Source organism: Aphelocoma coerulescens, chromosome 9 (assembly GCF_041296385.1).
Source record: "Aphelocoma coerulescens isolate FSJ_1873_10779 chromosome 9, UR_Acoe_1.0, whole genome shotgun sequence".
In the NCBI taxonomy this organism is placed as follows: domain Eukaryota; kingdom Metazoa; phylum Chordata; class Aves; order Passeriformes; family Corvidae; genus Aphelocoma; species Aphelocoma coerulescens.
Window position 1 is genome coordinate 26,064,268 of NC_091023.1, and position 16,681 is coordinate 26,080,948.

The 16,681-nt window shown below is 45.0% G+C and overlaps 1 protein-coding gene across 3 annotated transcripts in view; it reads right to left on the bottom strand.

Annotated features, from left to right (window-relative positions):
- Positions 1 to 16,294, bottom strand: part of MME (membrane metalloendopeptidase) — a 31,387-nt gene extending 15,093 nt beyond the window's left edge. Inside the window, exons 1-9 of one of the 3 annotated variants that reach the window (XM_069024370.1) lie at positions 16,130 to 16,294; positions 12,924 to 13,093; positions 11,781 to 11,816; positions 6,753 to 6,914; positions 5,593 to 5,673; positions 4,827 to 4,922; positions 4,608 to 4,726; positions 3,839 to 3,904; positions 1,099 to 1,233 (exon numbers count right to left, since the gene is read on the bottom strand). In XM_069024370.1, coding sequence (XP_068880471.1) covers positions 1,099 to 1,233; positions 3,839 to 3,904; positions 4,608 to 4,726; positions 4,827 to 4,922; positions 5,593 to 5,673; positions 6,753 to 6,914; positions 11,781 to 11,816; positions 12,924 to 13,083 — 855 coding nt within the window. In that variant the 5' untranslated portion in view covers positions 13,084 to 13,093; positions 16,130 to 16,294. The other 2 variants (XM_069024372.1, XM_069024369.1) reach the window with 2 other exon arrangements.
- Positions 16,295 to 16,681: the final 387 nt, after the last annotated feature.

Consider the following 16,681-nt stretch of genomic DNA (forward strand, 5'->3'; position numbering starts at 1 on the left):
CCTTCTCTTCCACTTCCTCTTTCCTATTCTATTGTTCATTCAGTGGTTTTTTTCTGTGTTTTTTTTTTAACAAAATCCGAAGAGCACAATGCCAGCTCTCTTCAGTCACATTCAAGCTGATGCTGAGTTTTGGATGAAAGGTTAAAATCCCAGGCAGTGGCAGCTTCCCCAGCACCAGCTGGACTCCACCAGCAGCAACTGCTGCAAGGACATTGCAGGTGGGGGTTCCTTTCATACTCCTCTTTAAAACCTTTCTTCAGTGAATTCCTTTTTTGATAGTAGTTGCCCATCTCTGATCCAAGCCCAGAGGTGTGTTTCTCAGGAAAATGAAGAAAATCAAAATCAGATAGTTTAAGTTTATACAAATGGTTTTCCCAAGTATGTGACCTTACTATCAGCATAACTTCAAAAATAGCTGAAGCTATAAAGTATGAATTCAGCCTGTTTCATGGTCATCCTCACCTTCAGGTCCTGCTGCAATGGTTAATAATAATAAGCCATGGTTTGCTCATGAATGCCTTTGGTTTTCTCCATGCACGTCCAAACTCCCACTATTTCTCCAGAGTCAAACTCATTATATTATTTTTCCTTTGTCCTTTTCTTTTAAGGGAGAACAGTGTTTGGTTAAAAATGCCCTTGGAACAATCAGCATTGTGGAGCAGCTTGTGCAGCACAAACATGACTTTGTGTTCACAGCAGGCCAAGGGCTGGGAATCTGCTGCTCTGGGATCCAAACAGCCCACGGGGAAACAGGACAAAGGGAGGAGAGGTCCCAAAGCATCTCCCAAAACTCACACTCTAAACCACATTAAACAAAATCCAAGCCTGTCTCTCTCTGCTCTTGTAGGGCTTCTGTGACCACATCAGGATAAAACATTTTGTTGCTTGGCAAACAGCTGGCTCAAATACTTTCCCTTGCTCCTCCCAGGACAAAGCTGTGTTACTGTCTGTTCCTTCAGGTGTAGCAGGCTCCATACATTTCTGGTCCCACAAAATAGCATCAGCAAGGAAGTTAACAACTCAGTTTACAGTCAGCTCTCTTAGGTATTAAGAAAAAAGTCAGTTATTTAAAGGACAGTTTAAAGATGTTTTTCTTACATTGGCAATCTCTTTCTCCAGGTCCATAACTCTTCCCATTTGTTCAGAAATCTCACTCTCACTGATAGAAATGTTTCTTTCTTGTAGGATTAGTTTAGCTACAGAAATCATGAAATCAACATAGGCAGAACATGCCTGCAGGAAAAAATAGGAACAGTTTAAAGACACAACTCTTCAAAGCAGAGCATACCTTGATTACCTTCAAGATTTCATCTTCATTTTTATGAACTACAGTTCTTCATCCCTTATTGAAACAGTTTGATTTTATCGGAAATACTGTTAGATCACAACTAGAAATTAACTTTGAACATTCCCTCGCGGAGCACTACTGCGTGATTGGAGCACTGTTCAAAGCTAAACACTCCCAATGACTGCACTGTGTTTTCATTATTTAGAATGAGACATTTGTATGTCCATATTTAAACCATCACCCATGTTTTTTCTAGCTCACTTTAATTACAGCTTCCAAAAGTACCGCTTCCAAAGAGCCGTGTTCCCAGGAACATAAAATGAGGGAATTGGCTTTGTGGGAAAAGCACCCTTAGAAGCTGTGAACCTCCTCCAGTGCTCTTGGAACAGTTAGAATTGACATTGCTGTATGCAAAGTTAGGTATACTATAGACAATATATATGAATTGAACATTAAAGAGTTCACTAATGCTAAGAATGTAAATACAGCAGCAAATTCTCTGAAATGTCACACTGTCAAATATCTTAAGGTGTCATTATATTTTATGGAACCTCAGTATTTTTCTAATTCCATTATTATTTGTAGTTCTAATTCCTCATTGGTAAGTCACACTCATTTTTCTATCAACAGAAATGCTTCAATATTCCTTTTCAATGCAAATAAAAACCATACATATTGCTGGATCAGCTATCAAGTAACAAATCTGGTTTATGCAATGTAATCTACCAAAGCAGTGATTAAACCTAGGATTAATAAGGTGTGCATGTCATCATCTTTATTAATAGAAGGATTTTGGTACGTTCAGCTCCTAAGGCAGGGAGCGCACCTCTTTAATGAATGCTCCGTGTGTGCAGCCATTCCCTGTCCTGGGCATCCCTCCCTGCCAGCAGGGCCAGGCTGTGCCCAGCTGGGGCTGTGGCACCGTGGGACTGGGCAGCTTGCACAGAGCTGCCAGAAGGGACAGGGGCAGGGCTCACAGCAGCCCAAAGGGCTGAACTCCCAGTGCCAGCTGCAAGCAAGAGAGATCCTTTCAGAAAGAGAAAAGCCCATGAAGAAACTGACAGCTACAAGTCACAAAAGAGAGTGCATACCAACCCTGCAAAAACCATCATAAAATTCAATATAGCTATTACCTCAAACCAGTAAGTTAACAAAGATTTTTAGGTACCAATCAGTGACTTTATTTTTGTCCTAAGTGCAGCTCTTAAGTCAGGTAGCAAGGAAATAAGTCAGCTAATTTCAACTGGACTGTATAAATAATCTCAGCAATTTCAGTGGAAACTTAAGACATCGGAATTACTCCTGTCTGAGCAGAGCCATCCTGTATCTTACAAGAGAAAAAGATTTAAAATTATCTTATTGGCAGATTCCACTTGTAGCTTTGGGGTGGGAAGTCTTGATGGAGGCAAAGGCCTGGAACAAGCAGGAGGCAGAGATGGTGTTTGCTGTGCACAGCTCCTGGAGTGGAATAACAAAGCAGGATCCAGAGCCAAGAGCAGGCTCTGCCAGAGAGCGAGGATGGAAGGGGAACAGCTCTCGCTTGGAGCAGTCATGCTTGGAAGGACACTGGGAACCTGACTGCCAGTGATAGAGCTGTTTTTCAAGAATACTTCCTCCTCTACTTTTCAGCAGTGCACAGCTGATATCCAGGTAGGTCAGAGGACAGGAATTGTCTCTCAGTGCTGCAGTCAACACAACACATGGAAGGAGCAGATTGTGCTGTGTGAGTCAGCTCCTAAAGGCCATCTCACATGGAACTGAGCAGTTCAGATGGCAATGATTGTCTTAATGAGCATGTGATCTGTAATTAAGTGTAATCACTTTTAGCTGTTGGCTCATCAGCAAAATACCTACAAACCCCAAATGGTCTGTACACCTTCTCATTGCTTCTGCATTTAATTACACAGAAGGAATGTGGTTAATTAAAGGTCACTGTAGTAGCAGTTTCAGCTCCATGACTTCAGCACAGACACTTCATCTCTCAAGGACTTAAAGCACATCCAAGATTAGCAACAGGGATACAGTGTCAGTGCTAACAGGTTAACGAGACCCATAGAAGTAATGAGTAAACAAGAATTAAAGGAGACCATATGAGGTTTCAGGTATCTGAGCCATTTCTATGGCATCACATCCTTTTGCTGCTGTGTTTGTGCTCAGCAGTTGATGTAGGAGAGGGTGATCTTTTCAGATCCTTCATACAGCAAAGCGTCTCTTTGGTTCTGAATGGTTCTGGTTTTCTTTCCAAGCCTATTACTGGTAGAAGTAGTTCATCTGCAACATTTCCCAGTCCATCACAGTTCAGAAGTGGCCTCCTTTTTGCAGTGACAGAACAGGGCTGATCATGACCACTTATATTCTGTCTTAATACAGCTCTGACAGTCAGGGAATAGCTCTTGATCCAGCTGTGAAGCCTGGCAGAAGCTGTATAACAAAGCTAAATTGTTTCATGTTTATCTCCTTCCAAAAGGTCTTAAGAAGTCAAGTAGCTGCCTTGGAAATACAGGCTAAAACACGAGAACTGTCATCAGTGGTGTGTCAGCTCCCCCTCACCTCTTTGTATGCGCCAGTGCACTCATAGTAGTCCCGAGAAGGCAGGCCCAGCCCAGGCTGATCAATCTGTAAATACAAATAAAAATTGAGAAGTGCTTAAGGGGAAATGGCAGAGCATTGTACTGTTCTTTCAGTAACTACAGGTGTTGATGCTTCACTAGCCAAATTATCTGCTGGCCACAGGAGTGTTCCTCTCTCATCCTGTTGCCCACCTTTAATTATTTTCATTCTCTTTAGACTTTTTCTTTTCAGTCTTCTTTTTCCCTGTTGCTGAACACTGCAAGCCACTGGTAGCCAGTGTGAAAATGGGTGAAGTACAGATGACAAAACAGCTCAGAGACAAGCCAGGCAGCTCCTGCATCTCTAAAATTCCTACATGTGAAGTGCTCATGGATCTGTCTACCCACTGACAGGAGAGATTGGCCCTTTGCTCCTCTAACTGCTGCATCTCAGCAGTCACCAGACATTCTCCTGCCTTGTCTGGATGTTCAAGTTTCAGAGATGACCTTTCTGTCTCTGTCATTCCCATCTCACTGACAGTAACAGTGTATGAGTGCACAGAACAAAGATGTCAGCTTGGAGAACAGACAGGGTACTGTGAAACCCAGAATTTCAATTGAAAATTACATTAATTCACAAATTCATCTACAAAGTACTGGGGTCAAATTCAGATCACTGATGTTTCTCTTTGTTAACATTTATGTCTGTGCTTCCAGTTATTTGCTGCACTTTTATGATCAACAAGGCCATGGCACCCAGGCAGACTTACGTGAATGATATGTGCTGTGGAATTTTTATCATCTGTGCCAACAAAAAAATTAATAAGGACCTTTTTTCCATATCTGGAGTTGAGCTGTGCAATAGCTGTCTCAGCTGTCCAAGCAGTACCTAAGCAAATGAAAGGTATAGTCAGTCTCTATCTTTGGTAAGCAATAAATTAAATAATTTAGATATTTTAACTAAAAGGAAATAAGCACAGTTATCTTACCATAGGAAGCATTCCAGTTAGTTGTTGCTACAGGCCACTCAGACACACTTGGCAATAAACTAATTAAAGGCCTTCCACCTCTGCTATCAATGGCAGCTTTTGGAAAAAATAAAATGAGTTACCATGACATTTTAAACCCCACAAATGTTATATATTATAATGAGTTCAGAACAATGAAGCTGAGAACTATTTCCCCCATCACCACAGCAGCAGTTTGCTCTGATGTATGACTGCTTTAACATTTAATGTAAAAATGTTCCAGTCACAAACAGCATATGCAGATCCTTGAGACCATGACACAGAAGTATTGTGTGTTTTTTTTTCTCTCTGCAGATAGCTTGAAATAATAGTTTTGAAAAGTATTCATAGTATTACAGAAACTATAAAAATACTATTTAGGAAGCACTGCAAACAGTTTTACTGCTCTTTGTTCTAGTGGCAGAGCCTGATGTGCCAGGTAGCTTTCACCTCATTCCTGGTAATTTCCACAAAAAGAAGTTAACTCCCATTTAACTGAAAGGATTTGAGTTTATGTATCTGCAGCAAATTAGTAACTGTAGAGTTACCTAAAATACCCGAGGTAGTAAAGCAGGAGGTACAATACCAATTTTACTGATTACATTCTTATTTGACTCTATGAAATAGATACATTTTAGTTTTCACAAAGGATATCTGAAAAATTATGCACAGAATAGGACCCAAGTGTAGCTGACTGAGGTGGTTGCTATTAGATATCCTGCATGCAATGGACTCAGGGGACACTTACTTTCATTTAGGCAGGACCTGTACAGAGTTTTTGCCTTCTGCACTGCTGGGATGTCATCAGTGCTGGGGGTGTCGAGGACATCTGAAACACACACAGCAAATAATGGTCATTCCTGCTCTGTCCTGGCAGGGTTCTGAGGAGCAGGGCTGGCTCAGGAGTGCTCCATGTCCATTGCTAACTCCAGGGAGGCTTTGCCTTTCAGAAGCTGAGGGGGGAAGCTCTGGAGGTGAAATGCCTTGCAATGGCTTCAGTCTGTGCTAGTATGTGGAATGTAAAGGAGTCAGTAGATACTCTGTAGGTCACCCTTGGTGAAAGACAAATGCTCTGACTTCTCAGGGACAGGTTTTAAGCAACCAGGCTATTTTGTGAAGACACAGCTTGCAAAACCAGGAGATAGGCAAAGTAAAAAAAAGGATATTTAGCCTGGAGAGAGTGAGTTGGAGAGTGTTATATGAGTACAGACTGACTTCTTGGACTCTGTTATTTTCACCTGAAAAAAGGGATTATGAACAATTTCATACTCTTCATGTGACAGGTAGGAAATTGGCTTGCCTGCTCTTTGGGATTTCTGATGGAACACAGATATGCAGGACATAAGGCTGCCAGAGAGCAGCTTCCAGAATTTCAGCTGATGTGGATACAGACAGACGTCCTCCTTCCCCTCCTCCTCCTCCTCCTCCTCCTTCTCCTTCTCCTTCTCCTTCTCCTTCTCCTTCTCCTTCTCCTTCTCCTTCTCCTTCTCCTTCTCCTTCTCCTTCTCCTCCTTCTCCTCCTTCTCCTTCTCCTTCTCCTTCTCCTTCTCCTTCTCCTTCTCCTTCTCCTTCTCCTTCTCCTTCTCCTTCTCCTTCTCCTTCTCCTTCTCCTTCTCCTTCACCTGCCTGGTGCTGTTGCTGGTGCAGGCTTAGGGTGGGGACTGCAGTTGGTCTGATCTGCAGATACCAGCAAGGGCAGGTCTGCTCAGCTCTACTCCAGTGTCAGACACAGCAGCACAACTCCCAGAGCCTTCTCCAAGCAAACAGTTTGGGGCAAATTTGTCCTGAACCAAACACAAAAACCTGAAATATCTAGTAGTATTTTAAGCTTTGCTAGAAAACCACAACTTCTTAGGATAACAAGTAAGGCAAAGAAGAAACTTTATTTAGTCCCCAAACTCCACTGACCTTTTAAAACAACTTCTAGTTCATCTCTCAAAATGTCAAAGTTGCTATAACGGGAGCTGGTCTCGGGGATGACGTTCCTCTTGAGCCACCCCCCACAGGCGTACTGGTAAAAGTCATCGCAGGGCCTGGCACTGGGGTCCATGTTCTCCAGGATCCGGGCAGCTGCATGGACACATGGCACAAAGAGTCTTTACAGAAAGACAGGAATACACTTGTTTCCTCTGAAGAGGGAAGTTATAAATATATTTAGTTTAGAATAGGCTCAAGCTTACTTGAATGTTCTAGACCAAACAAAGTTCTCATCGGTGAACAAGGAATTACTATGTGCTGACCACAACTTCCATACTTTCCAGTTGGCTGTTTACTGGTGGTAAACTGACAGATGTTCCTGCTCCCTGTGAGTGGTCACTCAGTTCTAAATAAAATGTAGGATGTTTCATTTACCCTTCACTTACCCTTCTTCGTACTGAAATGTGGTGGAAAGGGACATTAAAAGCACAAGACATAGCAGAGGTTAAGTATCTGCTGTAATGTGATTTTGGTAATTAAGTATGATTTAGACTCAACTGAATCCTGTCTATTTCAATAAAATACTGACTTTTTGGACCATTTCAGTTCTTGTCAGGAAAGTTTTTTGTATTAATGCCTTCTGGAAGCCACACTCATTTTTAGACCTGCTCCACATTTTACTCTAGAACTGATACCGACTCTTGCTATCCCTTTGACCCTCTGGAAGTGGCTTGTCCAAGACTGGCCGGTCACTGACTGATAGTGCCAGGGATTCTCAGTGAAATCCAATTCCCTGATGACAGTTTCCCAGCTGCTGTCCATAAACCCTCTGGGCTTTTTCCTATACCTACTCCTCTTCCACTCAGACTGCTTCTACCACCCATATGCCAGAACAGAGTCTCTCACAGAAAGGAGAGATCTTAGGAGTCAGGCAAGAGCTAGGGATACCTCTGAATTTCCCAGGATACTGAATATTCTTCCCATTTTCCTGACATTATTTTTAGTAAATTATGAGGCTTGTGATTTCAAGTGTTCATTCCTCCACATGGGCAAGTCAAATATTTATAGTTATTTTTCCAGTACTTTCAATATTTTCCGTGTCTCTAGTGCTGGTGGAAATGGAGAGACAGTCTGTGGTGTTTGTGTTGACTTGCCTGCCTCCATTTTTCAGTTGCCTTAGGAGTATTACATCCTAGGCCAACATCTGGTGGTCCCAGTGCCTGCAAGATGTAAAAAGCCATGGACAGGTGCATTTTCAACCTCAGACTCCTTCAGCAGCATAAAACCTGCTGTGGAAATAGATACAAAGCCTCATACCTGGTGGTTTCCCTTCTGAAGTCAATGGCTTCAGGGTGACTTCTATTAAAGGGATACAGGATCATGCCAACAGCCAGAGATTGGGATATTCAGTCATGTTTTTACTAAGTGTGACACTCGCTGCAGCCCCAAGAGTTCTGGGATTGTGGAAGCTCTGGTACTGGTTTCTGTCTTTTTTGCACTGTTTAATTTAGAGGAGTGTTTTGAATGCTGCAGTTTATTCCTGTCCTAACTCCACCTATTTGCTGTGAAAGAGGAAAGTTGTTATTATTTCTAACATCTCCTGCTGTAAGGGTATCCCTCTGAATCTCTCTGCCAGGCTGGGGCAGCATCTAAAGGGCATCACTGTCCCTTGGATGACCTTGGCATGTGTCAGTCCAGCAGCACAGACTTTCCTAGCCAGGAGTGGACAGCCCAGCTGGCTCATTCACAGCCCTGCCAAACAGTAACAGTAGGACAGAAACATCTTCTGCCACCAAGAAAAGATGGCCCTTATCCGCTGTCTTGTCACTTCGGGGAAAACCTCACAACAAAACACCCAGGAGAAATCCATATCTTGCTTAAATCTGAGAAATCATTAACAGTCTAATATCAAACCTGGCTTGAACTGTGCAGTTGGGTTGCTCTGCTTGGAGTCAGCACCTGGGTAATTGTGCCTACTCGTGTCACATCAAAATAATCATCTCTCATCACTTTCCTGCTCCAAGGTCCAGGCCAGCCAGTATTAGCTATCCAACTTTTATCAGAACTTGAAGCTTAAATAATGCAAAAGTACCAGAAAGAGCTCAGTTGTGGGAACTGTGGTCTTTCATTAGGCCTGTATGTGAAGTACATACATTAAGTATGACCATGCAGAATACTCTCCTCAAGAGTGTTATTTGCACACCTGAGCCCCAAGATAACCATTCATTATTTGGTTGATACCACAGATAGACTAAAATCAAGGAAATGTGATTATGATATGAATATTTTTTTATTTTATCTCTAATCCAGGTGAATTGATACCTACATGAATACAGGTAACACATGGTGTACTTTTCATTACTGCTCAGTGTTGCTGTGACAAACCAGTGTTTGGCTTTGTTCCTACTGTCACTTGTTTACTCAATTCCTACCTGCCACCAAGAATGTAGAGCTTCATATCAATTACTTGTAATGATTAATCTTATTGTAGTACTCCTGATTGTCAGCTGTTGCTTTAATAGCTTACAAATAAACTAATATAATCTGGCATAGCAACCAGTGACCTGGGGAGGATTCAGGAGCAACACAATGTGCTTACCTAGGTAAGAAACAGAGATCAAAATCCCCTGTTCCATCAGGCCATGCTGCCTGAGCTCAGGGAAGTTAGCAGAGTGTGTCAGCTTATCCAAAAAATGCTCAAATGTACAAATTGCATGGTATCTTTCTGTGCTACATTGCAGTGGGTCTCACAAATCCATGGATAACACTGCCAGGCAGTTACTGGTATCTTACCCTGGGTAACCAATGACTTCTCATTACATTTTTTTCTTCTTTATTTATTCATTATTTTACTATATTTTTTCTCTTCTGGTCATTTATTTGCAGCTCTTCTCTCAAATGAACCATCAATTCTGTCAGCATCTTCCTTTTATCCCTTTCCAGTGATTAAATGCTGTTAAAGCTTTTAACAGAAGCATAAAAGAGCAAAATTTTTCTGTTTCATTAATTAGGCACTTCTCGCTACATTATGCCTCATTTCTCTGAACTTTTCCTGCTTTTCCTTTTGGAGTTCATTCATCATCACATAGTCTGTCTGAACTTCCTTCTAGCAATGTGTACTTAGCTGAAAATGAGCATCATCAGAGATTAAAAACAATCCACTAGAGAACTAATTGGATCATTTTCCAAACCACAGCATGAGCTTTCATGGTGGGAGAAGAACACCTTGGAAGTGGAATGAAAAGACAGTGATGGCCACCTGAAATAAACCTTATGTTTGGCGCATGCTGATGACAGGATGCAGTTCCTGGGATCTGGGGCTTTCCCAGGGTGACCAACAGGGCTGAAATGTGCGGCAACGACCCAAGCTGCTAAAATGAGACCTGAAACCAGTAGTCCCATGGAAGTAAGGAAACCAATATACTGACTTTCCTGTGCTGTTTCTGGTATATCTGCAAGTCTAAATGGTGTCTACGAATCAGAACCTTTTGGGAGCCTCCCATGGGATGCTGTGTACCTGGGATTCTTTTAACAACTGCACTTAAATCCCATACACTTTTGCTTGCAAGCACATACATTTGTCTTGCATGTTGACTGTCAAATCCTTTGTGACTCCTCACCCCCTTCCCAGGGCTGAACTTTCTTAGGCTCCATAGGGGCCAGTCATGATGTAGAGAACCTACATAAGAGTTATGTGTTCCTCGTGACAAAAGATACCCCAGAGCCATTGGGATGTTTGTGATGCTTCTCATGGGAGGCTACCAAGGCTGAACAACAGGCATGGGGTTTGCTCAGGAAGCTCAGGTCACAGTGGGGTGCTGGGAAAGGGGCCATGGCATGAGCTTCTCTTTTAGGTGCCTTGGCACCCTCTGTGACCGGGCCACAGCCTTTCTGAGCTCAGTTATCCTACAGGGCTGGAGAAAGCAAAAGAGGAATGAACAACTGCCCCAAGGTCACACCAAGAGAAGGATTGCTGGGGTCCCATCTTAGAAGCTTCCCAGAAAAACATAACCAAAAGAGTCCTGTTGTGGGGGTGTTCAGACACAACAGGTGATCCTCCATTGGCAGAGTTGGGATCTCCTCCTGCATTGGAGAGGACTCTGTAAGGGCATGAAGAGCTGTCAGCTGAGGCTGGAAAGGGGCAGAAAAGGAGAAAGAAGAGCTAGCACAAAGCCCCTGTGAAACCTGTGTTGGCACAGACAGGTAAATGCTCCTGTCTTCTGAGGGCCAAGAGAGGCTGCTCCTGAGCCTAGGATTGAGGTGGAGGAAGTGTTATAAACAGGGATATTTAATGTCTCTAAGTGAAAACAGGGTATTGGGAAGAAATTGTTCCCTGGGAGGGTGGGGAGGCCCTGGTAGAGGTTGCCCAGAGCAGCTGTGGCTGCCTCTGGATCTCTGGAAGTGTCCAAGGCCAGGCTGGACAGGGCTTGGAGTAACCTGGGATAGTGGACGGTGTCCCTGTCCATGGCAGGAAATGAGATGAGCTTTAAGGTCCTTTCCAGTCCAAACCCTTCTGTGATTCTATCATTCCATGATTTAGAAATAAATTAGGCAAAAAAGGGAAGCAGCATTAATTGCTCTGGAAGAGAAAACAGAAAGGCCAAGAGGACCAGAGGTGAGGGGAAAGGGAAGGCAGGGATAATAACCCTTTCACCTACTCTGAGTGGATACAGAATGTGGGACTCAGCATTTCCCTGATGCTTTGTAGCAGCTTTCCAGTAGAGTTCAGATCAGGATGTAAACAAGAATTCGTATGCACTTGTTACTGAAGGATGAAGTAGCTTGTCAGACTATAACATTCAGAATCTTTTGGACATGGAGGATGACTGCAAGATTGACAACATCATAGCACAAGATTTTACTTTTGTAGAAGAACTATGCTAAGAAAATCACGTGGGGTAGCAGAGCACATGCTTCTATGTGCCATACTTGTCTGCAGTTAGATAGGAGCATTCCGTGGTAATAATTTGGTTTAAAAACACATAAATTAATTTAAAACATATGTATTTTCATTCTTACCTGATTTGATACAGTCTGGTGTCTTGCAAACCCCATCTAAAAGAGAATACAGTCATTTTCTTAATTCTTTACTCAATGTCAATATAATAAAATCTACTGTAAATATTTTCATTGACAGTCAATTTAATCGTAGTGTACATTAAGATAAATAGGAACAGACACCTTACACTCAGTAAGGGAATATTTATAGGACCAGGCTCTCAAAATATCATCATCTTCAACCCTTTAGGGTCATTCAGTGCTAGTCATTCATCATGTGGAATTTTTGTAGTCATAAGAGGAAAATGTCCTATCAATTGGAAGTGGGCAAAATACTATTTTTATAACAAAGAAGCAATTTAGAGAAAAATAGCACAAGGACTGGAGAGAATTACAAAGCCAGTTTGAATTTAGCAATACTTTACAATGACAAAAGGACTTTTCAAGGAATTATATGAAAATTCTGAGACATTCACTTTGAAGTCTTCTAAACAAAATACAGGATTCAGGAACATGAAAATATTTCCTTTTGAGACCTTGGAAATAAAACTCTTTTTTTCCCCGCAGTGGCATTTTCCCATCCCATAATTGAACTACACATCAGTAAAAAGCTTAAACAAATCTATTAAGTACTTCAAAATCAAACAAAGCACTTAATTCCCAATATAAGGAAACATTCTAGTTTGACCCTAGATGGAAATTTTAGCTTCTCTGTATTATCTTTTCCAAAAATTATCAGGATATTTACCCCTGAATGAAATTATTTTGCTCTGGCTGCTGAAGCACAAAACCTCTCAGGATGACTACACTCTCTGAGAGTCCTTACTGCAACAGCCTGAAAAAATAGGATTTTCATACATCTACAGAAAAAACACAAAGGAGACCTGGAGTTTGGTTTTCTTCAGCAATGTTGTAATTTGTTGGGATTTTTGCTTACTGAAGCATTAATTACAAACAGAAGTATTCCTAAGTCAGAACAAGCAGATGGTTTGTGTTTACCACAACTTTGCATGAACAAATGGGTTTACCCAGTCCCAGTTGGAAACACGCAGTTTCTGAGTTTTTCCAGCGACGTGTGGATGCAGCTCCACATTTCAGCCAACATCCTAAACCCCTTCCCTGTTCCCACGTATTTGTGCATGCAGTCAGTCCCTGTGTACTCACCGTCATATGTGGCATACAGGGCAATCATGGTGATGGCCACAATGGCCAGCAGCACCACGACCACAGCCAGCCCTATTTCCAGGCCACTCCATCCCAGTTTCTTCTTCGGTTTTGGAGTATTCATTTCAGTTATATCCATCTGGCTTTCTGACTTGCCCATAACCCAGCGTCTGGAATGGAAAAGGGAATATTCACTGAGCACTTACCCTGAGTCATAGCTTGAAACCGGCTCCTCAATTGCACTGTAACAAAGGTGTTTTCTAGGTGAGTTTTCCAATTATTTGTAATACTACTGGGCTGTCAGTCAGGAAATGAAGAATCCTGCCCTCTGCCAGGCCTGGGCGTGCACACACACACACACACACACACGTACCATGCACTTCGTGTCATGGATGGAGAGCAGAAGAGTGGAGTTCCTTCACTTGGAGGAGCTTCCTTCACACCACACAGAAAAGGAAGGCCAACAAATCAAAACCTATTTTTAAAACGTACCCGTGAGGTTTAATCTTGTGTGGAGGTACAGGAGTTCACAAGCAGTAAAAAGCAAGTCTCTTTGCTTGAATAAAAATTAACTTAACCTGCCAATTACTTATCTAATGCCAAAGGTCAAAATATGCCATTGTGCTTTGCTGTCACTTCTAAAATATTATGTAAGCAGTTCTTGACTACAGCTTTACAGCTGGCTCTAAAAATAGAAAAAAAAAATCAGGCTCTGCTGGGAGCCTGTCAAATTCACACTGAAGACAGGGAGTCTTCACAGTAATTTTTAAAGAACTGCAAGCAGGCCTGTCTTTGGAGGTTAGAGCACCAGGAAACAGGAGTCACGCAATGCCGGTGGCAGCGAGCTCACGCTCACTCGTGCAGCTCATGCAGTACGTTTGGACATTGTCCCTCTGTTGCTCTTCAAAGGTAACTGGGCCACCTTTGCAGTGCTGCTGGTGGCAGCTCTGTGCTCTCCCTTCACCTGCTCCTACTTATCCAGGCCCAGACTCTCTTCCGCCAACTGAGATTCCAGTCCCTACACACACAGCAATGTATTTCTCAGTATCTCACAATGAAAATCCCTCACAGCATTTCCTGGGATACACATCAGCTCTATACATCCACAGGCTGTACACACCCTTTCCATTCAATGGGAAAGAACATGAAAATTTCACTGGGATAAATAACGGGAACACTACATTCACCAGACCCCTCACACAAAGGTCACCCTTCCTTAAGTCAGTGAGGGACCCTTCTCAGGCTCTGCATCCAGTTAAGTCTAATACTCTGAACTTCACTGTTTTAAACTGGCTTAGCTGTATTGCTGACTTGTGTTCATCCCAACTCAAACTCTCCTCAAACTGCTGCAATCTCTCACATCTCCAGTCTTTGTTTTTCCACTGGACCTCCCTCTTCTGCCCAATTCACATTCATTAGTTCCCAATAATCTCTTCCTCCCTCTGATGTCCACCTCCCCTAGAATGCGGACCCTCTGCTGCAAAAACAGGTCACTAAAGTGTATGTTTACTAATAAACTGAAGATGTCAAATAACCCAGTATTACAGATGTAAGTAAAGAGAGATTTTGTGTTCCATGAGTTTACCAGCACTTGTCTTGGTGGCTCACTGGACATTCTCACACTGTTCCTCTACATAAACAAGAGGACATTTTATTTCTGTGTTTCTCATCTGCCCTTCTGTTGCTACTCCCGGGACTTCAAGATTCAGGAGGCGACTGGCTGTGCCAGAATTGCAGCTCTTCCATGGCTCAGGAGGCTGGAATCCTGAGGTCGGCCCAGCCTCTGTCTTTCTGCACCTACAGGGACCATCAGAACTACTTTCACGTGCCTCATGAGCTGCTTTTTTTCTCTGAAGAACAAGATTTTTGGTCAAATGAGCCAGTGGTTTCTCAGGCACAGGACTGAAATCCCAATGAACTGTGCAAAGGAATGAGAAATCTGCCCTGCATTAACTATGAGCTAAAACTTCATAGGTAATAAAAAAGCAAATTAACCATTATCCCCTTCTCACTTCCAGTCATTTTAAGCAGCAAAAAAATGTTATTTATATGGGCTAAATACTGCCGAGTCTCCAGAATCCTCTGAGTACTTGGAGCCTCATCGAAGCAATGATGCTTATCTCCTGACTCTGGTGGTGACTTTGAGCACTGAAAACAGCTCCACAGAGCAGCAGGAAACACTGTACCTTTCATGTGCAAATACGTTCTTTGCAGTCATCTAAGTTTTTCCAAGCGAGCTAATCTTTCTGTTCCTGCAGGAGCGCTCCTCGTGTCTAAAGGCATCTGAGTAATTTTTACTTCTAGTTATTTAGAGAGTTGAGCCCATCTGCATTAACGACCACCAGGTAGAAGCTGCTTTATGTGCTACTGCAAGCACAGCGAAACTGTAGGAATAATTTAAGCAGATACAAGCCTCGGTATTGTGGTTTTCTTACGCTTATCCTGGTGCTTACGTGATCCCCTCTGCTCTGCCTGCTGAAGCTTAGACACCACAGAGAGCTGAAGATGTTTCGACGGATCCTGGTCTAGATGGCACAGGGAATTAATTAATGCATTGGCTTCTGGTTTTGGGATGGGTTTGTTAAAATCGGTTTGTGCTTATTTGCTTCCCAGCGTCGCCTCCACAGAAAATGCAGCACGTCACGGGAATACTTTACTATTTTTTCACTAACTTGTGCAGCCTGTCCCGTGCCGGTCGGGCGGTGCCACGGGGCATCGCCGGGCAGCCTTCGGAGACTGAACCTCTTCCGCCGCACGGAGCCCGGCACAGTCCCGGAGCCCGGCACAGTCCCGGAGCCCGGCACAGCCCCGGAGCCCGGCACAGCCCCGGAGCCCGGCACAGCCCCGGAGCCCGGCACAGTCCCGGAGCCCGGCACAGCCCCGGAGCCCGGCACAGCCCCGCCGCCCTCCGAGCGCGCCTCCGGCCCCCGGGGAGGCGCCTTGGGCCGGGCCGGGCCGCCCTGGGCGGGGAGGGCGCTCGGCTCCCGCCGCAGCCGCTGCCCGCCGAGGGTGGCTTGGGGCGCTGCCCCGGGGTGCTTGCCCCGGCCGAACCCGGCCCGCGGCCCCCCGAGGGTGAGCTGGCCCCAGACCCAGCGTCCCGGCTTAGGGAGCACCGCTCCCGGCTGGGAGCTCCCGGCTTAGGGAGCCACGCGGGGTCCCGTCCGCCCGTCCGTCCGTCCCGCCCCGCAGCCCCGTTCCGCACTCACCCGCTGGCGCTCGCAGGGGTCCGGCCGCGGGGCCGCCTCGCACATCCCCGGGCGGCGTCGGGCGGAGGCGGCGGGGGAGCCCCGAGCCGGCGGGTCCGCGCCCGCGGGTCCCGGGGGGAGGCGGCGCAGGCTCGGGCTCGGGCTCAGGCTCGGGCTCGGGCTCAGGCTCGGGCTCGGGCTCGGGCTGGCGGGGCCGTGGTGGGCGGCCGCCGGCGGGGCTCAGCGCCCGCGGGCAGCGGCGGGGCCGCGGGGCGCCCGCATCGCCGGGTCATCAGAGCCCGGGGCGCTCCCCGCTGCCCGCGCCCGCCGCTCGCCGCCGCCGATCAAAGGAGCCCTTGTCCGCCGGCCGCCGGACGAGCAGTTCTCCGGCTGACCTGAAGGCTTCTTCCTCTTCGCGATCATAAAAATGGGATGGGGCAGGAAACAAACAAACAAGCCCCCCCGCCCCGCCGAAGCACGCTGTGCACCTCGCCAAGCCTCCCCCGGCGCCGGGGCAGCGGCGGGGGCAGGAGCGGCGGCGCGGGGCCGGGCGGGGCGGAGGAGCGCCGTGTC